We start from the raw sequence: 20,024 nt of genomic DNA, 5'->3' as shown, positions 1-20,024 counted from the left end.
CTGGACCCCCCACAAAGAGTCATAAGATCAGTTTAATCGGTCAGGAAACATATTTCATGATAAAACTTTCTAATCTTTGCAAGTTTTATACAGTATAAACTTCTGATTCATTATACTAATTAGGGATTAATAATTTGATTAATTAAGGGAAAATATAGTCTGGTTGAACAAACCGGTTTTAGACATGGTGTTTTGAGAATATGTGGAAAAACAGGCCTGGACAGTTTCTGGAGTTCATCTTTCAAATATGAAGAGGCGTGTCCAGCAACAGGAAAAGGTCCGGAACATCCAGGCGAGGGGAGAAACCTAGTTAAAGCAGACAAGAGACCGGACATCAGCTTCTGCTCTAATCATCAAAAGTTCTCCAATCTCATAAGTTGACATCTTCATCTTCCACGCGTAAGAAACCTCATTTTCATCCTGTATTCTTTTCAGTTTTGGAGCTGACTTGGACATTTTCCGGACGTTTTACTCAGGAATTGGCATGAAAAGCTCTGCAGATTGTCCAGAGCACCTGACTGAGACATTTGCCAACAGCCCCTCTGAAAAATTTCAGGAAAAGGGCCGCAGTTAAGTGCAAGTCTGAAAGCAGCTTTAATAAAACTAGAAGGACGAAGGGGGGGTGCGGGTGAGCGCTGCTTTGTTTTAACAAGTCACAAGCTAAAACTTTTGCAAACATAAAAGAATGCATGTAAAGTCTTATCCTGCAAAGTGACTAATAAGTGCAGCTGTCAGGTTCACTTGCTCCAATACCGTGGTGGAAAAGAAATATAAAAGTCTGGTTCTTGAGTGGATTCACTTTGCACTGAGGTGGGTGGTGTCTCGGAGAGCCCATCACACACACGTGACAAAAACCCAGAGTGTAAATTGAGTAAAGTTCCCGACACGCTCTGAAGTCTCCCACTGTGTTGGGATCCTGCGCTGCACAAAACCACTACTATGCCACATTGAAAACAGATGGATCAAACGCGCCTCGGCCTTTACTTGGACTGTGTTATTGGAAAAAAAAAATCTCAGTAAGAATTACAGAATCTGGCCACTTCTCAGGAAAACAAATGGACACAGATGTACTTTTCCATTTTACAGGCTGTTTATGTCTCGCAAATTCCTTCTCCAGAAGAGTGGGGTATGTCCTTTCATGTTTTAATGGCGCCGGGTGGCCGCAGCCCTTTGTGGCAAATGCACTTTTCCAATACTAATGACACACAGTCACATGAGGCTCTTGGCAGCGGCGTGCTACTGAGGCTGCATGCCCAATGTGTAATTAGTCTACCACTAACTCCTAGTCTGGGGAAACATTCACAACCAGATTAAACACTGAGGGTTTTTCACCTCAGAGAGCCCGAAGCAGATGGATTCACTCCGGAGGCGTCGTGGAGAAGCACAAATGGCTTTCATCAGTCACTTAAACTGATAACACTTGTTGTCTAATGGATGTGTGTGGAGGGGGGGAGTTCTCAGCAGCGCCTGGAGGAGTTTGTCTTGAGTTTACGGTCTGGGCGAAGGATTGTGTGACTGTCTTTTTATTGGCATTACATATCTGCAGTAACCTAATCCGTCCCCGGGGTTGCCGTCTCTCATGAGCTTCTGTTAGAAGGAGAAATGACTTTGGAGAAATAAATGTAAAGCAGCCAGCTGGGTCAGCTTCCCAGCACCTCACAGGAACTGCACAAACACTGAGAACCACAGAGCTTCAGTGGCAAACTGCTGCCACTGTTGTTCAGTGCAATCCTGCCCCCTGCTGGCTCTCACTCAACACTACACCAAATCAAACTTTTCCAGACGTGGAGGAGTTGATTGGATATTTTACTTATAAGTAAGTATAAGTTATATTAGAATTATCGTAATACAAAAAAATCACAGTGTGACAAAACAAACAAATGCCATGTTTCATTGGTATTTGTTTGTTTGTTGGCAGGATTATTCAAAAAAGACTGGGCGGTGGGACATGATTCAGGGAAGAACCCCTTAAGTTGTGTAGCAGATCCAGTCCCCAAAAAATTATTTCATTAACATTGATTTCTCAAAGAATAATTCATGAATCTAAATGAATCTAAAATGGAATTTAAGGAGAATATTAGTTTTTTTTCCTTCAATTATATATGAGAGAATGGATATTTTGCCTGTGTTCTATGTGAGCAGTCTGCAGAACGTTTCTGTGTAAATGATTTTGTATCTGATCACTTGAGTACATGTAATACAGTGATCATTTGACCAATCAGCATTGGTTGTAGCCCCATACAAACTGTAGGTGGTTGAATCAAAGATCACATCTTTTGTTTTTTAACAATGCAGCTATAGAGTAGTTTGATATTGTCCTCTGAAATGTAGTAAAACCCTGAAAGGTAGTGAAAAATGGCAAAAACCCAAGCTAAACAACCTACAAATTGAGCTGGATCGAATTAAACGTATCCAAATGTTATAGTTTATACATATTAAAGATCAACTCTTATTTGCTCTGATATATAAAGCAGAACCACATATAGATGTTACAATACTCATATTAAATCCTGTCCGTCCCCACAGGGCAGTGAACTGAGGTCGTGTCTGATGCCTGTTCCAAGCAGTTCCAGCAGACCTGTCTGAAGTGAGTCTTTTAGATGAGAGCAGACACATGAGGAGTATAAACCTGCAGAAACCATCACTCAGACTTTGTTTCAATAGCCGGGGCTGTATCATGCACATGTCTGTCTCTCTCATCTGTGGGGGTTATGGCAGCTCTACGGCTCGGTGTCACCAGGGTCACATTAAAGCAAATCACACAAGAGGGAGGCCTCTGCGTGACCCGGCCTCAAACGCAGAGTGTAAAGTGTTAACCGCAGCGGTAAACTGAGCTAAAACCGGCACTGAGGTGTCTCCCTGAACAAATCTGCAGAGGAGACCTGTGTGTGTGTGTGTGTCTGTCAGTCAGTCTTTCTGACGGGCTGTTAGAAGCTATCAGGCCGCTGTGATCTGAGAGCACACCCCAGTGAGGAAGGCATATGGTTCTGGTTAAGGCCGAGGGACATTGGATTGAAGAAATTCCTCTTGAAACGGTTCTGAGCGGCTCTTGCCAAAACAACTGCGAGCGGCTGACACAGACGAAACCACAAATCAGCCTGAAACTAATATTTAGCTTCTCTTTTTCATGTCGAGTAACAACAGCGGAGACGACGCCAGCTGGAGGGGATTCTGCTGAACACATTTCAGAGCAGAGAGGTGAGAGGAGGAAGGGGCTGTGGCCTGGTTTCAATAGCCTATTACGTTTCTTTCCTCTACCGCGCCACATGCTTTCCATCACCCAGATGTTATTCCAACACTGGCACCATCCTCAAGCCCTCAGAGCAGGAAAACCATTTCAGCCGATATGAGAAGAAAACGCTCACAAGTGTTTGAGTAATCCCCAGAGACTGATCACATTCACCAATCCACTTGAAATTATTTTCACTTGAAATTATTTTCACTTGAAACTATTTTCAAGTGGAGTAATAAAAGCTTGGAGGCAGAACTACAGCACACTGGCCCCAGACCTTGTCTTGTAAATGTTTAAATTAAAACCACATGTCCAGTTCATACCAAGTGAGCCATAAATTACAGTAAATATTTTTTTAAAGGATGGAATCTTGGCTGCAGTCACTAAGCCACAATTAGCTGAAATAAAGCAGGTCGCCATGGTCCCAGGTTACTGAAATCGACCAGACAGAACATGAGCAAATGATTAGGTTAAAAAAAATCCAGCAGAGCCTCAAAGTGAATGAAACAAGCCGAGGACGGGATCGTAGGAGGCAAAACAGTAAAGGCACCTGGAACTATGAGCAACTCCACATGTCAGAGGACACTTTTAAATATAATATCAGGGTTATTATATGTTTGAGGACAGTAGCAGTGGCCACAGGTGTAAACTGTCATCTAGTGACAAAAATGTATTCATCAGTGTTTTCCTTTAGCAGCATTACACAGAAACTACTTGGACGGACCATCAGGAAACCTGGTAGAAGGTAGTAGGGGCCACGAAGGAACCCATTAAAGTTCGGTAGGTTATTGATCAATCACTTAGAACGAGCAGAGCTGCAGAACGACAGGCGCAGAACATGAGAGAGAGAGAGTGACACAGTGCAAGGAAAGTGACAGCATGCGAGAATACAGCAACTGGTCTCAGAGATTTGTTGCATTAAAATAATGACAAATAGCCTAAAATCTGTATACTGCTGACTTCTAATAGAGCCTGACCCATAGGGATTTTCATTGGCCAATACTGATACAAGGGAATAAATCTGTCAAAAATCGCAAATATATAGAACATGAATTAAGCACATCTTTTAAAAAAAAATGTTTTTACATATCAGCAAACATAAACGCTGATAGCACATGTCTGTGAAAAGCTCATATTGGATGATTTTTATCGGCCGGCTGATAAATCAGTCTGGCTCGGCCTCTAGAACAGTGGTTCTCAACCTTTTTTCAGTGACGTACCCCCTTCGAAGAAAAAATTCTGCCGGGTACCCCCTAACCAGCCCAAAGCATTTTTGGTTGAAAGAAAGATGTAATGTGATTTATTAAGCCTTGTAACTAGACACATTCAAATTTAAAACTCCATCAATGTCCATAACATTGCTCATTTGTAGTGGTCTCTCTTGAACTATTTCGAAATAAAAAGATATAAAAGTAACTAAAGACTTTTATTATTATCTCAATATAAATAAAGATTTGTGCACCTCAAAATAATTATCAACTCTTTTGGGATCATAATAAAGATATGTTCTCAAACTGAACTCATGAAAACATATTTTTTTAAATATTTATCATCTTAAAATATCTTCTTTAAGCATCGAAAAGAATACTGACAGGTAGCTTGTTTCCGTTTGCTTTTGGGGAGGCTTTTCGCATCGTGTCTTGAGATGACCTGAATTCAGAAAGTTTCCTCTTAAAAAACTCAGGTGGCTTACCAACATGACTTTCATGTTTTGTCTGGAGATACCGCTGAAGATGTGGTGGCTTAATGGCACTGTTGGCTAATCTCTCCCCACAGAAAAAAACAAAAAGTGTAAATAACCCAATCTATGTTATTGTTAATATTATTGAAGTGTCTTTCTGTTATTTTATTGTGAAATATTTGCTCACTTTAAGGTCATACAATTTCATTTCCGCTTTTGTATTACATGCTTTTATTTTGAAAGGGTACCGGTAGAGACGCGGACTTCTTGTTATGAATCATTAACTTCACAACGGAAAACTTTTACGTTTTAGCGCCCCTCCGAAGAGGCACAAGCTCTCACGGTGTTGTTTAGGGAAGGCTCTCTGCTCTGGTTTCACCTTCTTTGGTACTTGTCCCTCCGTGTTTCAGCAGCATTGTTGCTGCACTTCAACTCGACTCCATTGTTGAAGTTTTCAAGCCAGGTGATGACAGGTGATGAAAGGTGGCGTGTGCCACGTTGGGTCAAACCATCGGTATGGGGGAGACTCTGTTTTTTTAGGATAATTAAATTGAAAAGCCTACTGAATATAAAATTTAGTTCATGAACTTACACTTATATTTTATTGAATATTTGTTAAATAACAATTTTTCAAGGATTTTTGAATGGATGCTAATTTTAAATATATTCAAAAAAAATCTCAAGTACCCCCTGGAGTACCTTCAAGTACCCCCAGGGGTACGTGTACCCCCATTTGAGAATCACTGATCTAGAGTAGCAGGGCTTCATCTGTTTGGCAAAATATATTGACACACAGAGTGTGAATGCTATAGCCCATTGAACAACATTTATTGCAGTTTATGCGCATACACAAACTAGGGTTACGTTGTAGCACTAACGGGGCCGAGCACAGGCAATTTCAAGCCTGTTGCGGTCGGTGAAGAGAGAGAGCGATCGATGACCAAGCGCGAGTCTCAGCATTGCATGCGTTTTGTGCTCTGTGGCCAGGATAAACGCTTCAATTCCTAGCCTTGTGTATATACAGAATTATCCCTACTTTTTTATATATTTCTACATTTATTCATATTTATTGTTTTACTATGTTTCTTGAGCTGCTTCTTTCTTATTGATGAATCGCAGAATTTCCTCCGTCTCTAGATTCATGTTCAAGGACTTTGTGAGAGACTCAGAGAATCCAGAAAAAAGGGGCAGATCCAATTTTTTTTCCCCCTTTTTGTTAGCTAATGTGTGTTTCGACCTTCACAACAATTTCCCAAAAACGTTTTCAATTTGAATATTTAGGGGATTAATAATTATGATTGTGTGCAATTTGGTGCAGCTTAATTGAATTTACAGGGATTGTTATGAACTCTACTGAGGTGCTGTTCTCGTTGCCTACTTGTTGGTGTGTAGGACATAATTAATTTTCTTACACTAAAATGTCAACGAGAAATTAACTTTTACTACATTAAAAACATTTGAGGGGGAAATGAGAGATAACTTGCTTTATGATTTCTATTAAAATAGTGAGGAAATGTCAGTTTAACAAACTGGCAAGTTACAAATGTTAATGTTCACTTTTTCAAAGACTGCAGCTCATGGTGATGGTTGGAGAAAGATCATCGTCTGGATTTAATACAGGAAAGTCTTGAATATGTCACACAACAGATTAATATTTCTCTGGACATAATTTACAAAAACATGACAATATGATGCCTAAAAATCTAAATCCTCACAATGATACTCAAATTACACACAATAGGTGTTTTAATAACGTATAATCAGGCATATTTAAGTGAGTAATGCAAACTTCTGCCTAACAGACACGTTCAAGGGCAGATGTAGCGGTTGGTTTCCATTTTGAGCCGTGATGAATCTAAAAGTCATTTTGAGACAAATCACTGATTTCTCTCTACCACAACGAAGCATTCTCTGGTTTCTCTGTCTTCTCAGGCAGCCCTGTCTCCTTGGGTTTGGGATCAGGGAAGACATTGGAGAGAACCTCTTCCTCAGTGAGCTCAGTTCTGGAAACATAAGGTTTATGTCTTTGGAAGACCTCATCAGCAGTAACCCTGAACTTCCACAGATTTTCTAGGAGAACATTCTTCTTCCTCTTCTCCTCCTGGAGCTCTGTGTTAAACTTCTCCTGGTTGGTTGCAACACTTTGGCAGACCTCATGATGAGAAGCTTTGAGATTTTTCAGTTCTTCTTGGAGAGAGTTCTTCTTCCTCTTCTCCTCCTGGAGCTCTGTGTTTAACTCCTCCAGTTTGGTTGCAACACATTGGCTGACCTCGTAATAAGAAAGGATGATATTTTTCTGTTCTTCTTGGAGAATGTTGTTCTTCCTCTTCTCCTCCTGCAGCTCTGTGTTTAACTCCTCCAGTTTGGTTGCAACACATTGGCTGACCTCGTAATAAGAAGCTATGATATTTTTCTGTTCTTCTTGGAGAATGTACTTCTTCCTCTTCTCCTCCTGGAGCTCTGCGTTTAACTCCTCCTGTTTGGTTGCAACACTTTTTCTGACCTCTTGATGAGAAGCTTTGAGATTTTTCAGTTCTTCTTGGAGAACATTCTTCTTCCTCTTCTCCTCCTGGAGCTCTGTGTAAAACTTCTCCTGGTTGGTTGCAACACTTTGGCAGACCTCATGATGAGAAGCTTTGAGATTTTTCTGTTCTTCTTGGAGAATGTTGTTCTTCCTCTTCTCCTCCTGGAGCTCTGCGTTTAACTCCTCCTGTTTGGTTGCAACACATTGGCTGACCTCGTAATAAGAAAGGATGATATTTTTCTGTTCTTCTTGGAGAATGTTGTTCTTCCTCTTCTCCTCCTGGAGCTCTGCCTTTAACTCCTCCTGTTTGGTTGCAACACATTGGCTGACCTCGTAATAAGAAAGGATGATATCTTTCTGTTCTTCTTGGAGAATGTTGTTCTTCCTCTTCTCCTCCTGGAGCTCTGCCTTTAACTCCTCCTGTTTGGTTGCAACACATTGGCTGACCTCGTAATAAGAAAGGATGATATTTGTCTGTTCTTCTTGGAGAAAGTTGTTCTTCCTCTTCTCCTCCTGGAGCTCTGTGTAAAACTTCTCCTGGTTGGTTGCAACACTTTGGCAGAAATCAAGATGAGAAGCTTTGAGATTTTTCAGTTCTTCTTGGAGAGAGTTCTTCTTCTTCTTCTCCTCCTGGAGCTCTGTGTTTAACTCCTCCAGTTTGGTTGCAACACATTGGCTGACCTCGTAATAAGAAGCTGTGATATTTTTCTGTTCTTCTTGGAGAAGGTACTTCTTCCTCTTCTCCTCCTGGAGCTCTGCCTTTAACTCCTCCTGTTTGGTTGCAACACATTGGCTGACCTCGTAATAAGAAAGGATGATATTTTTCTGTTCTTCTTGGAGAATGTTGTTCTTCCTCTTCTCCTCCTGGAGCTCTGTGTTTAACTCCTCCAGTTTGGTTGCAACACATTGGCTGACATCGTAATAAGAAGCTATGATATTTTTCTGTTCTTCTTGGAGAATGTACTTCTTCCTCTTCTCCTCCTGGAGCTCGGTTATTAACTTCTCCTGGAAGGTTGTGTGACTTTGGCAAACCTCTTGATAAGAAGCTTTGATATCCTCCAGCTCTTCTTGGAGAACGTTCTTCTTCCTCTTCTCCTCCTGGAGCTCGGTTATTAACTTCTCCTGGAAGGTTGTGTGACTTTGGCAAACCTCTTGATAAGAAGCTTTGATATTCTCCAGCTCTTCTTGGAGAGAGTTCTTCATCCTCTTCTCCTCCTGGAGCTCGGTGTGGAACTTCTCCTGGTTTGCATTGCTGTACTTTTGTATCCGCTCCAGCTCTTGCTCTGTTTTCCTTTCTCTGTTAATGATCATTTCTTTCATCTTTTTCTGTCGAAACAGCTCTCGTTTTTGCTCCTCCAACTCTTGGGTCAGATGGATCCTCCAGTGGTGCTCGGTTCTATGGTAGGCATTCTCCTTGGCCAGCAGGTCTATGAGGTAGCTTATCTGTTGAGTCATACCAATAGAGTTCTGCAGAATCATTGCTGGGTTTTGAATAGTCCCCACGTTTTGGTGAAAAAATCCTTCCATCACTGGTTTGATCTATTAGTTTTAAATAGAAAGTTAGAAGTATTCTTGACAGATTCCTGATTAAGTAGGAGTTTATCCCCTTCATCTTATTTTGCTATAAAGGACCTATCAATGGAACCTCTCAGATCATAAAGCATGATCCTTCGATATATAGAACATTGAATGTATCTTTAATCTTTAACATTAAAGAAGTTTTGTGATCTTTATGAGGAGTGTTTTTCCTTTACATGTATTTTTGCCAACCCAAACAGCGATCTTCTTCCGGAACATTCCATTTTAAGTCCTTGAGTTTTTTATTTTTACACCGTTCCTTCCAGTCATTGTCATATTTCATCACAAAATGAAATTTTTGGGGAAAATCTAGATTAATAATCATGGATTCCAGCAGTCCCCTAAATGTAGTATTATTCTTATCATGATCCATGAATTATTCTCTGTGAAATCAGTGAAAATGTAAAATAATGAAACAAAACTGTAAATCCACAATTACTGCTGGTTGAAAATGTCTTAAATATGCCCAAAATATTACGCATCAAGTCTTCATTATGTTTAGCTATCTCTAAATTATTTTAATCTTCATATATATTTGCCAATATATTGGTATTTTGGATTTTTTACTCCCCACTATCAACATTGGCATCTGCACCACAAGTCAACATAGGACGGGCTCTCAGGTTTTTGTTTTTTGCGGACAGGACAGAGCAGGTAGATGAGTCGGTTCGGGTCTTAACTTAAACCCAACCCTAACCGTAAAACCAATTCTTAACCTTCAAACAGTTCTTTGAATTTGTGAGGAAAAGCCAAAATGTCCTAATAATTATGGTATTGGACCAAAATTTGGCCTCAAAACTATAGATAGCCATGCACAAGTTTATAATAATTATGAATCTGACCCTTGACAAACGAGATCCCTTGAAATTTCCACAGTGGAGGCAGCAGAGTGAGATTTGAGGCTCCGTCATATCTCTGATTTTCAAATAATCAATTTCTCAATTCTTTTAACAATAATTCATTGAAAGAAAAACCTGTAAATGATATGAATTTCTTTAATTTATCATCTAGATTAGCAGGGCTTCATCTGATTGGCAAAATATATTGACACACAGAGTGTGAATGCTATAGCCCATTGAACAACATTTATTGCAGTTTTTGCGCATACACAAACTAGGGTTACGTTGTAGCACTAACGGGGCCGAGCACAGGCAATTTCAAGCCTGTTGCGGTCGGTGAAGAGAGAGAGCGATCGATGACCAAGCGCGAGTCTCCGCATTGCATGCGTTTTGTGCTCTGTGGCCAGGATAAACGCTGGATATATAAACGCAAGGCTACAGAATTATCCCTACTTTTTTATATATTTCTACATTTATTCATATTTATTGTTTTACTATATTTCTTGAGCTGCTTCTTTCTTATTGATGAATCGCAGAATTTCCTCCGTCTCTAGATTCATGTTCAAGGACTTTGTGAGAGACTCAGAGAATCCAGAAAAAAGGGGCAGATCCAATTTTTTTTTGCCCTTTTTGTTAGCTAAGGTGTGTTTCGACCTTCACAACAATTTCCCAAAAACCTTTTCAATTACCAACATGACTTTCATGTTTTGTCTGGAGATACCGCTGAAGATGTGGTGGCTTAATGGCACTGTTGGCTAATCTCTCCCCACAGAAAAAAACAAAAAGTGTAAATAACCCAATCTATGTTATTGTTAATATTATTGAAGTGTCTTTCTGTTATTTTATTGTGAAATATTTGCTCACTTTAAGGCCATACAATTTCATTTCCGCTTTTGTATTACATGCTTTTATTTTGAAAGGGTACCGGTAGAGACGCGGACTTCTTGTTATGAATCATTAACTTCACAACGGAAAACTTTTACGTTTTAGCGCCCCTCCGAAGAGGCACAAGCTCTCACGGTGTTGTTTAGGGAAGGCTCTCTGCTCTGGTTTCGCCTTCTTTGGTACTTGTCCCTCCGTGTTTCAGCAGCATTGTTGCTGCACTTCAACTCGACTCCATTGTTGAAGTTTTCAAGCCAGGTGATGACAGGTGATGAAAGGTGGCGTGTGCCACGTTTGGTCAAACCATCGGTATGGGGGAGACTCTGTTTTTTTAGGATAATTAAATTGAAAAGCCTACTGAATATAAAATTTAGTTCATGAACTTACACTTATATTTTATTGAATATTTGTTAAATAACAATTTTTCAAGGATTTTTGAATGGATGCTAATTTTAAATATATTCAAAAAAAATCTCAAGTACCCCCTGGAGTACCTTCAAGTACCCCCAGGGGTACGTGTACCCCCATTTGAGAATCACTGCTCTAGAAATCCTCGAGTGCTTGAGGCCTCTCTCACAGATGAACTGAGCCACTTGTGCACAGCTTCACGAAAGCGAATTACTACGGGGCCATTATCATAGCACTACTGACAAATGAGGAGAGTCTCAATCCTTCTGTGTTTAATCAGATTTGTGAACGTGTTAAAGAATATCCAAATGTGTAATGAGATTTGTGAATGTGCACATGGACCTGCAAATGTGTATTTAGAATGTGTGTGTGTGTGTGTATAATCAGATTGGAAAACGTGTAAAGGAAATATCTTCAAATACATGTTCAGATTGTGTATTTATATTTGTAAATGTGTAGACAAATGATAAACCTATACATGGAGATGAATGTCGGAAAAGGATTTTGCTTCAAGAGCTGAAAATCCAGACAAGTCATAAGGTTTTTGTCAAGTCTTCCTCTAAAGTGGCTGTTTTGTCCCGTGACTTTTGCTACACTGCCGCTGTGCAATGCTTGGAGAGATCTGCAAATATGTGAGGAGATTTGTGTGTGTTTTCAGGAGCTGCAGCCTTAACAAAGACTCACTTACTCACTTTGGCCTCACACCACTCAAACTTGCATGTCTTGCTCAGAGGTGACAAATATGTATCTGCTACTGTCCCCTGATGAATCATCAAGTCAAATAAGGGTCATTCATAATTTGAGTTTGTGGAATATTTCAGTCAGCAGTTGTTTAATACAACAATTTCTTAAACATAGATTAAATGTGATGACCACAGGGAGCAAAAGTTTGGGACAGAACTTGATGAACATTCACAATATTGATGTAAATGAACTCTGCTGAAGATCTCAACATCAGATCATTGGTTCATTTGGCTTTAGTCTGGAGGAAGTTTTGTGTGAACTCACCTGCAGCAGTTGTAACAACCGGAACAGAACAAATGATCCCGGTGCCCCTGGTCCAATCAGAGGCAGGGGAGAGGTGGGTCTTTGGACAGTTGGGATCCGTCTGATTGGATGGTCAGGTGGCAGGGAACTGATTGGCTTATCAGGTATAAATTGAGCTCAACAGCATGGTTAAGGACCGGAAGTAAAAAATCGCATTAATTTCGGGAATATAAATATTGTAACAATTCAGAGGTAAAATCCCCACAAGCTACGAGACTGGGAACGATGTTTTATGCTCTGTAGAGGCCACGAGTCTGTATGATATCAACCAGTTTTAAGGAAAACGTATTTTATTTGTAATGTCTACCCACAATTCCCAGGTGCAACTGCGACGTCTCTGATCGGTGAAGCATGGACATGATTACTACAACCTCGAAAATCGGGTGTCATTTAAAAAAATAAACTGACTAATTTTTAAAATAACATAAAGCAACAACAAAAATAAAAAATAAATAACAGATGACAAATGAAATGTGAATTTTCACCACTTTCTAACTTCCTGCAAATTTTGTTAAGAATTTGAGACTGTTAAAGCCCTCGAAAAGCCAATTAATTTGCCTGAAAAAAAAATGAATAACAAGAAGCTTACATAAATTTTCTATTATAAATGTATTTCATAGATTCAGTCAGGCCACTGCTAACAATTCAGAAGATTTTCTTTTATGTACAACTTTAGTTACTCACAAGCTGCAAAAACCAAGCCAGAGCCGCAGACGAACCCAGCGGCCAGCAGGGGGCAGCCTCAGGACATCACACGGAAACAAGCAGCAGCAGACTGCTTGGAAATTAAGCAGCAAAGATTTAGGGACTTTTGTTTGTTGTAGATTAGTGCAGTAGTGAGGCCTCACCTGGTCTGTGCATGAAGTGGAAGTCAACCTGAGAAGCTAAACTTGAACAAGGACCTCCAAAGGGGGGCAGAGAGACAGCTCACCTTCAAAGAAAAAGTTCAGGAGGCCGGAGGTTTGATTTGATAAATGAGTAATGAGCTCCTTGTGCTAGTTGATGGGAACAATACGTCATTTATTTGATCACCGAATATAAACTAGATGGTTTTGTAAGGCGTCAGAAGCCAAGGTTGGAAACTACTGGGTTATTCTCTAACAATAGGTTTTTAATGCATGTTAAATCATCCAGTATCTAAAATCCAAAAATATAAAAGTAACTTATAATATATGTAAAAAAAAATGTTTTCTCTGAAATGTGTATCAAAAGCAGCATAGAATGACATAGACACACACACACACACACACAATAATTTGTCCATCTTCTTCCTTTGCTTAGTTTCTCTTGGGAACTGGTAGCTAATCCAATCCTTATTGTTAATATAATGGCAGTGTGGTCTAGGCGGTAGAGTGTGGTGGTTGGGGGTTCGATCCCCACTCTTCCCCTGCATGCCAAAGTCTCCATGGTAAGACACTAATCCCTTAAAATTGGCAGGACTTCAACCACCTATTAATTGCACAATAATTTACACTATGTAAATTTAAAAACAAAAATAGATAAATATAACTACAAAATAGGGGGGCCATTTGGTTTGCAAACATAGTCACACACAACCCATACACATCATAACAATACATAAAACGAGTGTTAAACATCCATTAGTCCTTTGTTAAAATACTAAAGTATGTAAAAATGTGGGTGTGCCATTCACCAGGGCAACAGCTGGTTTTAAAGTCCGACTGCTGAGGGGACAATGATCTTAAAGATGACAGAAATGGAAACATGACCACACATTACAATAATAAAACTAGAAAAATTGATCCAAAATCTCTGATTCGCAATCAACCGTCATATGGTCCATGATCACATTATGGAATCATGATTGTAATAATTGGTGCATCTGTCTCCCAACATGTGAACTACTTTGTTGTCGGTGATGAGCAAATCATTTCTCTTGTTTAATTGGATCAACCATCCACGACCCAGAGATATTCAGTTAATCGTAGTTTAACATTTTTGAAACTGGTACCTTTACGTTTTTTGGCACTTTTTCCAGAGTTGATCGATCAGTTATTAATCAGAAATGTTCTGTCAACCAAATTATTGACTACTGTTGTAGCTCTTAGATATTAAATATATGAAAACTGTCTGTCACTGCCTGTCAGTGCTCAGGCCCTAATAAATAGATATACAATGTCAGTGAGTATTTACACACGTTAACACATACAAATGAAAACAGATCGTGTTAAAGTAAACAGACCTTACTAATAACACAATTACTCATATTCAAATTATATCAATATATTACATTTTGTGCAAAGATTGAAGGTTTTTACTGCTTTGCTATAATAGCAGGTTGAAAATGAACTCCTATAGATCTCTGCTTCCCTCTATTAAAAACACAAAAAGAAGGGGTTTTACAGTAACTTAGAGAAAAATTAGGCTGTGCAGTTTTGAATCAAGCCAGTAACGGGTTGATGATTTTGGTTTCCACTGACTGTTCATTTGTTCTCAAAGTATATATATATAAATAAATAAATGGCCACAAGATAAATCAGAGTATACATAAGTCTTGTGCAGCTATTCTTATAAGGACTTTACGTTGACTTGGAATTCACTTTGGATAACCAACCAAAACCTTATACCTTATATCCCCCTAACCAGGACCTCAGAAATTAAGTAGTCTCATCAGGACTGAGCTTTGGTCCCTATGAGGTACACTAGCCCTGACAAGGTCTGTGTCTACGCTTGAAAAGGTAAACTCACACACAAAGACCGACCAACTAGAGAGTGAAAGACTTTTATTAGAAAACGATGATAGCCTACAAGACAAATTTAGCCAGCATCTGCACAGGAAACAAAATAAAAACCAGGATGAAATTCCTTTTCACGAGATTTTGGAAAACACCGGGCAAAACAAGCATCATAGAAACTAAAATGTGGTACTGAAAAACATACCAATACAGGAAGAGTGTACTCAGCAGCTTTCCACATGAAAGAAAATACAATTTGTCCAGGGATTAGTGTGACATCTTGCTCTGATCCTTCCTCAATAAATCGACAGATCCCGCACAATCCGCTCTCCGAAGGCTGTTTGTAATCCCGTCCTTTCCACAGTCTCCAAACTTCCACAAACGAAAGGCTCCGAAAATAAAAATCCTTAAACTGCCTTGCGGTGGTACTCTGGAGGGGCAACTTCATAGTCACTTGCATTGAACAGCGTCGCCGAGTTCTTTACAAGGTACCTGGAACGGAGCAACATTTAACCAATGTTTGCTGCAGATGAATCAATACGAGTTTTTATTCACAGCTTTGTGAAAGCTTGAGTACTCACTTGAGAAAGTCTTGTAGATAACTGAGCAGGAGTGCAAGGCTCTTCTCGTCCAGCGGAGTGTACGCCAGCATGGCTCCGATTCTCACTTTCAAAACCAAACAAAAGAGTTTTACACACCACACAACCGGTAACCTTTATTCACAATACCTTTCGAATGCCACTTCACTGGTTCAATTCTTATAAAGCAGCGCAGAACACAGGTCATAAAGCTAAAGAAATGTGAACAGTGATCTTTTCAAAATGAAGGTAAACACAGCTACAGGCTGCACTCTGGTGGATTTCTACAGTTTCCTTTCTATGTACAACACATAATTCAATAGCATGTTAGGAAGGTGTTCTGTTGCTTTAATGTACAATAGTTCCGACTTTGTAAGACATACTCATCTCATTGAAGCCAGTGTTGATTTTCTAGATATTAACCAATTTTTTTATGTTTTATTGAGTCAGAAATCAAGATTGTGAGTTAAACATCAAAAAAGACCCCTGTGTCTATAGAGGCAGAGATCTCATTGCAGATGTGGTATTTTATTCTGTCAGACTGGAAACTACAGTTTAATGCTTTAATAGCTTAGATGAGTTAGGTAGCGAGCTTGAGCCTTAAGGCTGAGTACCAATTTACATCATATCAAACAGTGTCAACCTTTGATACCCGAGTGCATCTGGATGAGAGGGTAACAGAGGATGTAAGGAAACGTAAGTCCACACTTCAGGTCAGTGGGTGCACACGAAAGCTAAAGACGAAGAATAGGTTAACTAGATTCTACAGCGAGAGGCAGGGGACTGGCGAGAAGAATGTTGTTAAGAAATAATGCAACAGTGTTTGTACCGAAGAGTCTGAGTAGATGAGGAGCGCCATAGATTTGAGACATGGATGTATCTGTGTGATTGGCCAGGATGTCTGCATACTGCGGCCTCTCAAATTTGTAGAGAAGTTGCGTCCCCAGCATGACGTTGAAATATTCCCGGATACCAGCAACCACTTCGTTCACAGCAAACTCCCTGAGCGGCAAAAAGGAGAAAAGGTTAAATCTTTACAACACAAAGAACTGGGAAATGGAAAAAAGAAGGTTGCATTTTGTTGGATTTCAGAATGTGAAAAATGAGTATTTTTACTTGCTGTCAGAATTTCCTCTTGATCTCTTGTAATTTGCATAATCTTCAAGAACTGCATCGATGGTCTTTTTGGCAGGTAGGTGGAAGAGCTAACAACATAGAATAAAGAGACAAAAATGCACTTTATGCAACAACATTAATAAATAAAATGCTGGGAAAACGGTGACCTCTTTAAATCACTGGTTACTGACCTGTTTTTGCCGTGTAATCAGGTCCCAGTCATCAACTAGCCACGGTTTCAACTCCTCAGGGATTTTTACTTTAACCTCCACTCGATTAATGAAAGTTTCCTCCTGAACAGATTTCAGAAATTAGACTTTTTCCACGAAACGGCAGCAAGTACATACATAAGCACCTCACTCAGTTTCAGTGCAGCTCAGTATCAATTTACATTAAAAGGGGCAAATTAAAAGGAACCACCAACCAAAACAATAACAGGTTAATAGATTTGTGAACTCACACTCTCCACAGTTGGGTCAACACGTGCCCTTTTCTTTCGTGGCGGGTGGGTTGGGTCCCCTCCTGAACTTGTCCCTTCGCCTGGTCCAGGAGCTTCACAAAGATAAAAAGAATTTACTGTAATTACATTCATAAACGTTTTTTTTTGCTACACCCTGTTATATGACTGCAGAAACATTTGTGCAATAAACTTGTACAATAAATTTTGGAGGGTTTTGGTTTACGCATTTTAACAGTCAGTTATAATTGTATACTTACTCTTCTGTTTGTTCTTTTTGGTTTTCCTACAAGAAAAAAAAAAATAATTGTATTGAAGTGACAATAAAAAATTAAATAACAAGTATAACACATGTTAAACAGCAGCTGACAAATAGAATACCAAATGACTTGCACTCACACATCAGTTTTCTGCGGTGGAGGAGGTATCTTCTTATTCGGTGCAGCTCCCCTCATTCTCCCTTCTACATAATGGTCTCTAAAATGAGAGAAATTGCATTAAATCAAAATGTACACAGAAAATTGTGTGAAGGCAGTTTGTCTTTCACATATGAAGAGTGCAGCAGGGGATTGTCGAGATATTTGTTTTCGTTTGAAGATCTGCGTCTGTTGCACGTTGGAAACATTATCAACACGCCAACTTACTCACTGTCAATTTTCTGGAGATTTTCCTGCTGTATTCTCAACTCACCACATTATTACATTGTTCTACTAAAATTTGATTAAACGTATTATTTATATATTTAAGCATTGGCTCTGTGGAGCTCATAACTCACTCTTTATTGTATGACATTAAAAACAGAGAGGCTGCACTTACTGATTGGCCCTCTGAAGCTCTTTCTGTTTCTGCAGATTACTGTCCACATACTTTAGCACTCTGCTTTCAGGAACCCATTCGTCCCAGCTGGAGCAGAAAGAAAATCCAACAAAGGACGAAATCAAGCACTTGTGAACTCTTCACAGTGCGAATCTTTAAGACTGGATTTAACTGAACAGGGAACTTACTTTTTATTCCAGCCGCTGTAATGAATAAAGTATTTGATCTGTTTTTCCTTGATGTTTGTCTTCACACACTGCAAAAAGAGACAGGATTGGCTGTTAAAACAAACAAAGAGGTCAGAGACAGAGAAGATGATCACGTGATCTGAGGTTACCATGTCAGCCTACCTTAGCTTCGTAGAGCAATGGCCCATGAAAACACAGCACTCTTTCACCTGCACACAGTGGTGGTCAATTAAAAATCAGCATGAGAGGAAGCCAACTCCACTACTTCCACACACACATGCTGAAAGTTCGTTAGTGGTTTCAGATTAGGGGAACATAAACAATTCTCCTCAAAGTCTTGGACGTCAGCCAGAACATAAGCCTTTAGTCAACCTGTGGGATGAAGTGCAGGCCTAGAAAAGACAGAATATTTATTACATTTTATAATTTTGTCATGAAGCCAGATACAGTACATTCAAATAATAACACACGAGTAAAACAGAGAAAATGCTGACATTTCAGAAAACGTTTTACTCGCTGACAGTTGATTTTATGTCCAAAGTCCAATCAATAATTAATCATCTCATCATTTATTTACATTGCACCAAGTTAAACAGAATGTGTTTCCATTGAGCCAGTCACGTTATCTCAAGGTTCAACAAACACTAGATCTAACAGCCTCAGAAACAGGATGTATATCATCTACTTTAATTTAGAAATGTGCTTTTCTTTTTGAAACTATTAAAGCAATCAGCGGTGAATGAAAACATTAAATTACTCAATTGTACATGTCTGAATATTACTCAGTATGTACTGCTTGTATGTGTTGACCATAACAAGTCATGTATTTTCCAAACTGGCCAGAGAACTGATAGAAATTATTCCTTTACAGTCATTTTGCTGTTGATTAATGACCATTGTCCTTAATGAACAAATCCATGATATGAAACAACGGTCCTCCTCGAACCTTCTCATTCCTCTAAATGGTTAATGGACCCCTCAGGGGACACGCAGGTGTTCACCGTGCTCTCGGTGTCTTTGATAGAGAGCAGCGTTGTTCTGTATAAGAGAAAGAACTGCCGTGGGTCCGTGAACACCACATGAATGATGCTCCAGATCGGAGCTAGCTGCCCAACAACATGGCTGCAATCCGGAGCCCAGGCTGTGCTGCTGCCGGGCCTCGGCCGCCGCTGCATTGTGTTCGAGAGTTAACCACTCAACACGGAGCCAAGGTGGAGAACTACCGGGACGCGGAGCCGCTCCGTGGGCTCGCATCAACAATGAAAGCTAACGGCGCTAGCTGCTCGGCGGCAGCGTCACTGTCAGCTAGCGGCTAACCAGCTAATGCTACCAACGGCCGCGGCGCTGAGAGAGGGCGCGGAGCCCGCCCGGGAGGAAACAGAGAGGTGGTTACCTTCTTGAAATTTAGGCTTCGGGTCCTGTTTCGGCGCCATTCACGGATTAAACTAACAAAATATGGGGAAAATCGCCAGCTCCCATTCCAGTCTGAGACGGCGCCGCTTTCTACATACGTCATGACCAGCGAGGTGACGTATTAAAACTGCGACGTGAGATGCGACCTCAGACTTGAGGGAAACACGGCGTGATCCAGATCATAGAGATCGCAACTCTTACGTATTTTATTTCCCGCAATTTTTGAAGTTTTCTTTGTGAATATTTTTTAATTAATTTGACTTCTAAGAAGGAACCAAATGAACATATCTTTGCCACAGACTGATGATGTCATTATGTATTAGGTGTGTTTGCAGAATAAATATAAGGAAATATAAGACAATAAAATAACTTTAGCTTTGGTTGATAGATTGAGTTGATGATGCATATTTGTAAGTGAAAAAGGTTCAACATTTATTTTAAATAAAGAATAGTGGCTTGCTTATTTGTGAAAATATGCAACTTATTTCCTAATTAGATTTCTAACCCCTGTTTCCTCTCTCTCTCTTTAAATGTATCTTTACGTTGTTGTATTTTCATGTTTTGTATCT

At 39.7% G+C, this 20,024-nt stretch overlaps 1 protein-coding gene and 1 long non-coding RNA gene across 2 annotated transcripts in view; both read right to left on the bottom strand.

Moving 5' to 3' along the window:
- Nucleotides 1-12,194, bottom strand: part of LOC133954748 (uncharacterized) — a 39,796-nt gene extending 27,602 nt beyond the window's left edge. The window contains exons 1-2 of the long non-coding RNA XR_009920816.1: nt 12,153-12,194; nt 174-306 (exon numbers count right to left, since the gene is read on the bottom strand). This is a non-coding gene — a long non-coding RNA (uncharacterized LOC133954748). The remainder of the gene's footprint in view (nt 1-173; nt 307-12,152) is intronic.
- Nucleotides 12,195-14,918: 2,724 nt separating this feature from the next.
- On the bottom strand, nt 14,919-19,574 carry morf4l1 (mortality factor 4 like 1). The gene is made up of 12 exons (XM_062390535.1): nt 19,436-19,574; nt 18,205-18,251; nt 18,043-18,110; nt 17,855-17,941; nt 17,438-17,515; nt 17,299-17,324; nt 17,042-17,133; nt 16,773-16,874; nt 16,582-16,670; nt 16,295-16,467; nt 15,469-15,553; nt 14,919-15,379 (listed from the first exon to the last, which is right to left on the bottom strand). The coding sequence occupies exons 1-12, from the start codon at nt 19,473-19,475 to the stop codon at nt 15,295-15,297; spliced, it is 972 nt and encodes a 323-aa protein (XP_062246519.1). The 5' UTR covers nt 19,476-19,574; the 3' UTR covers nt 14,919-15,294.
- Between the last annotated feature and the right edge of the window lie 450 nt (nt 19,575-20,024).

The sequence above is a fragment of the Platichthys flesus genome, chromosome 6 (genome assembly GCF_949316205.1).
Source record: "Platichthys flesus chromosome 6, fPlaFle2.1, whole genome shotgun sequence".
NCBI lineage: Eukaryota > Metazoa > Chordata > Actinopteri > Pleuronectiformes > Pleuronectidae > Platichthys > Platichthys flesus.
The sequence above is the reverse complement of the archived record's forward strand: the minus strand, read 5'-3'. Positions and strand labels throughout refer to the sequence as shown.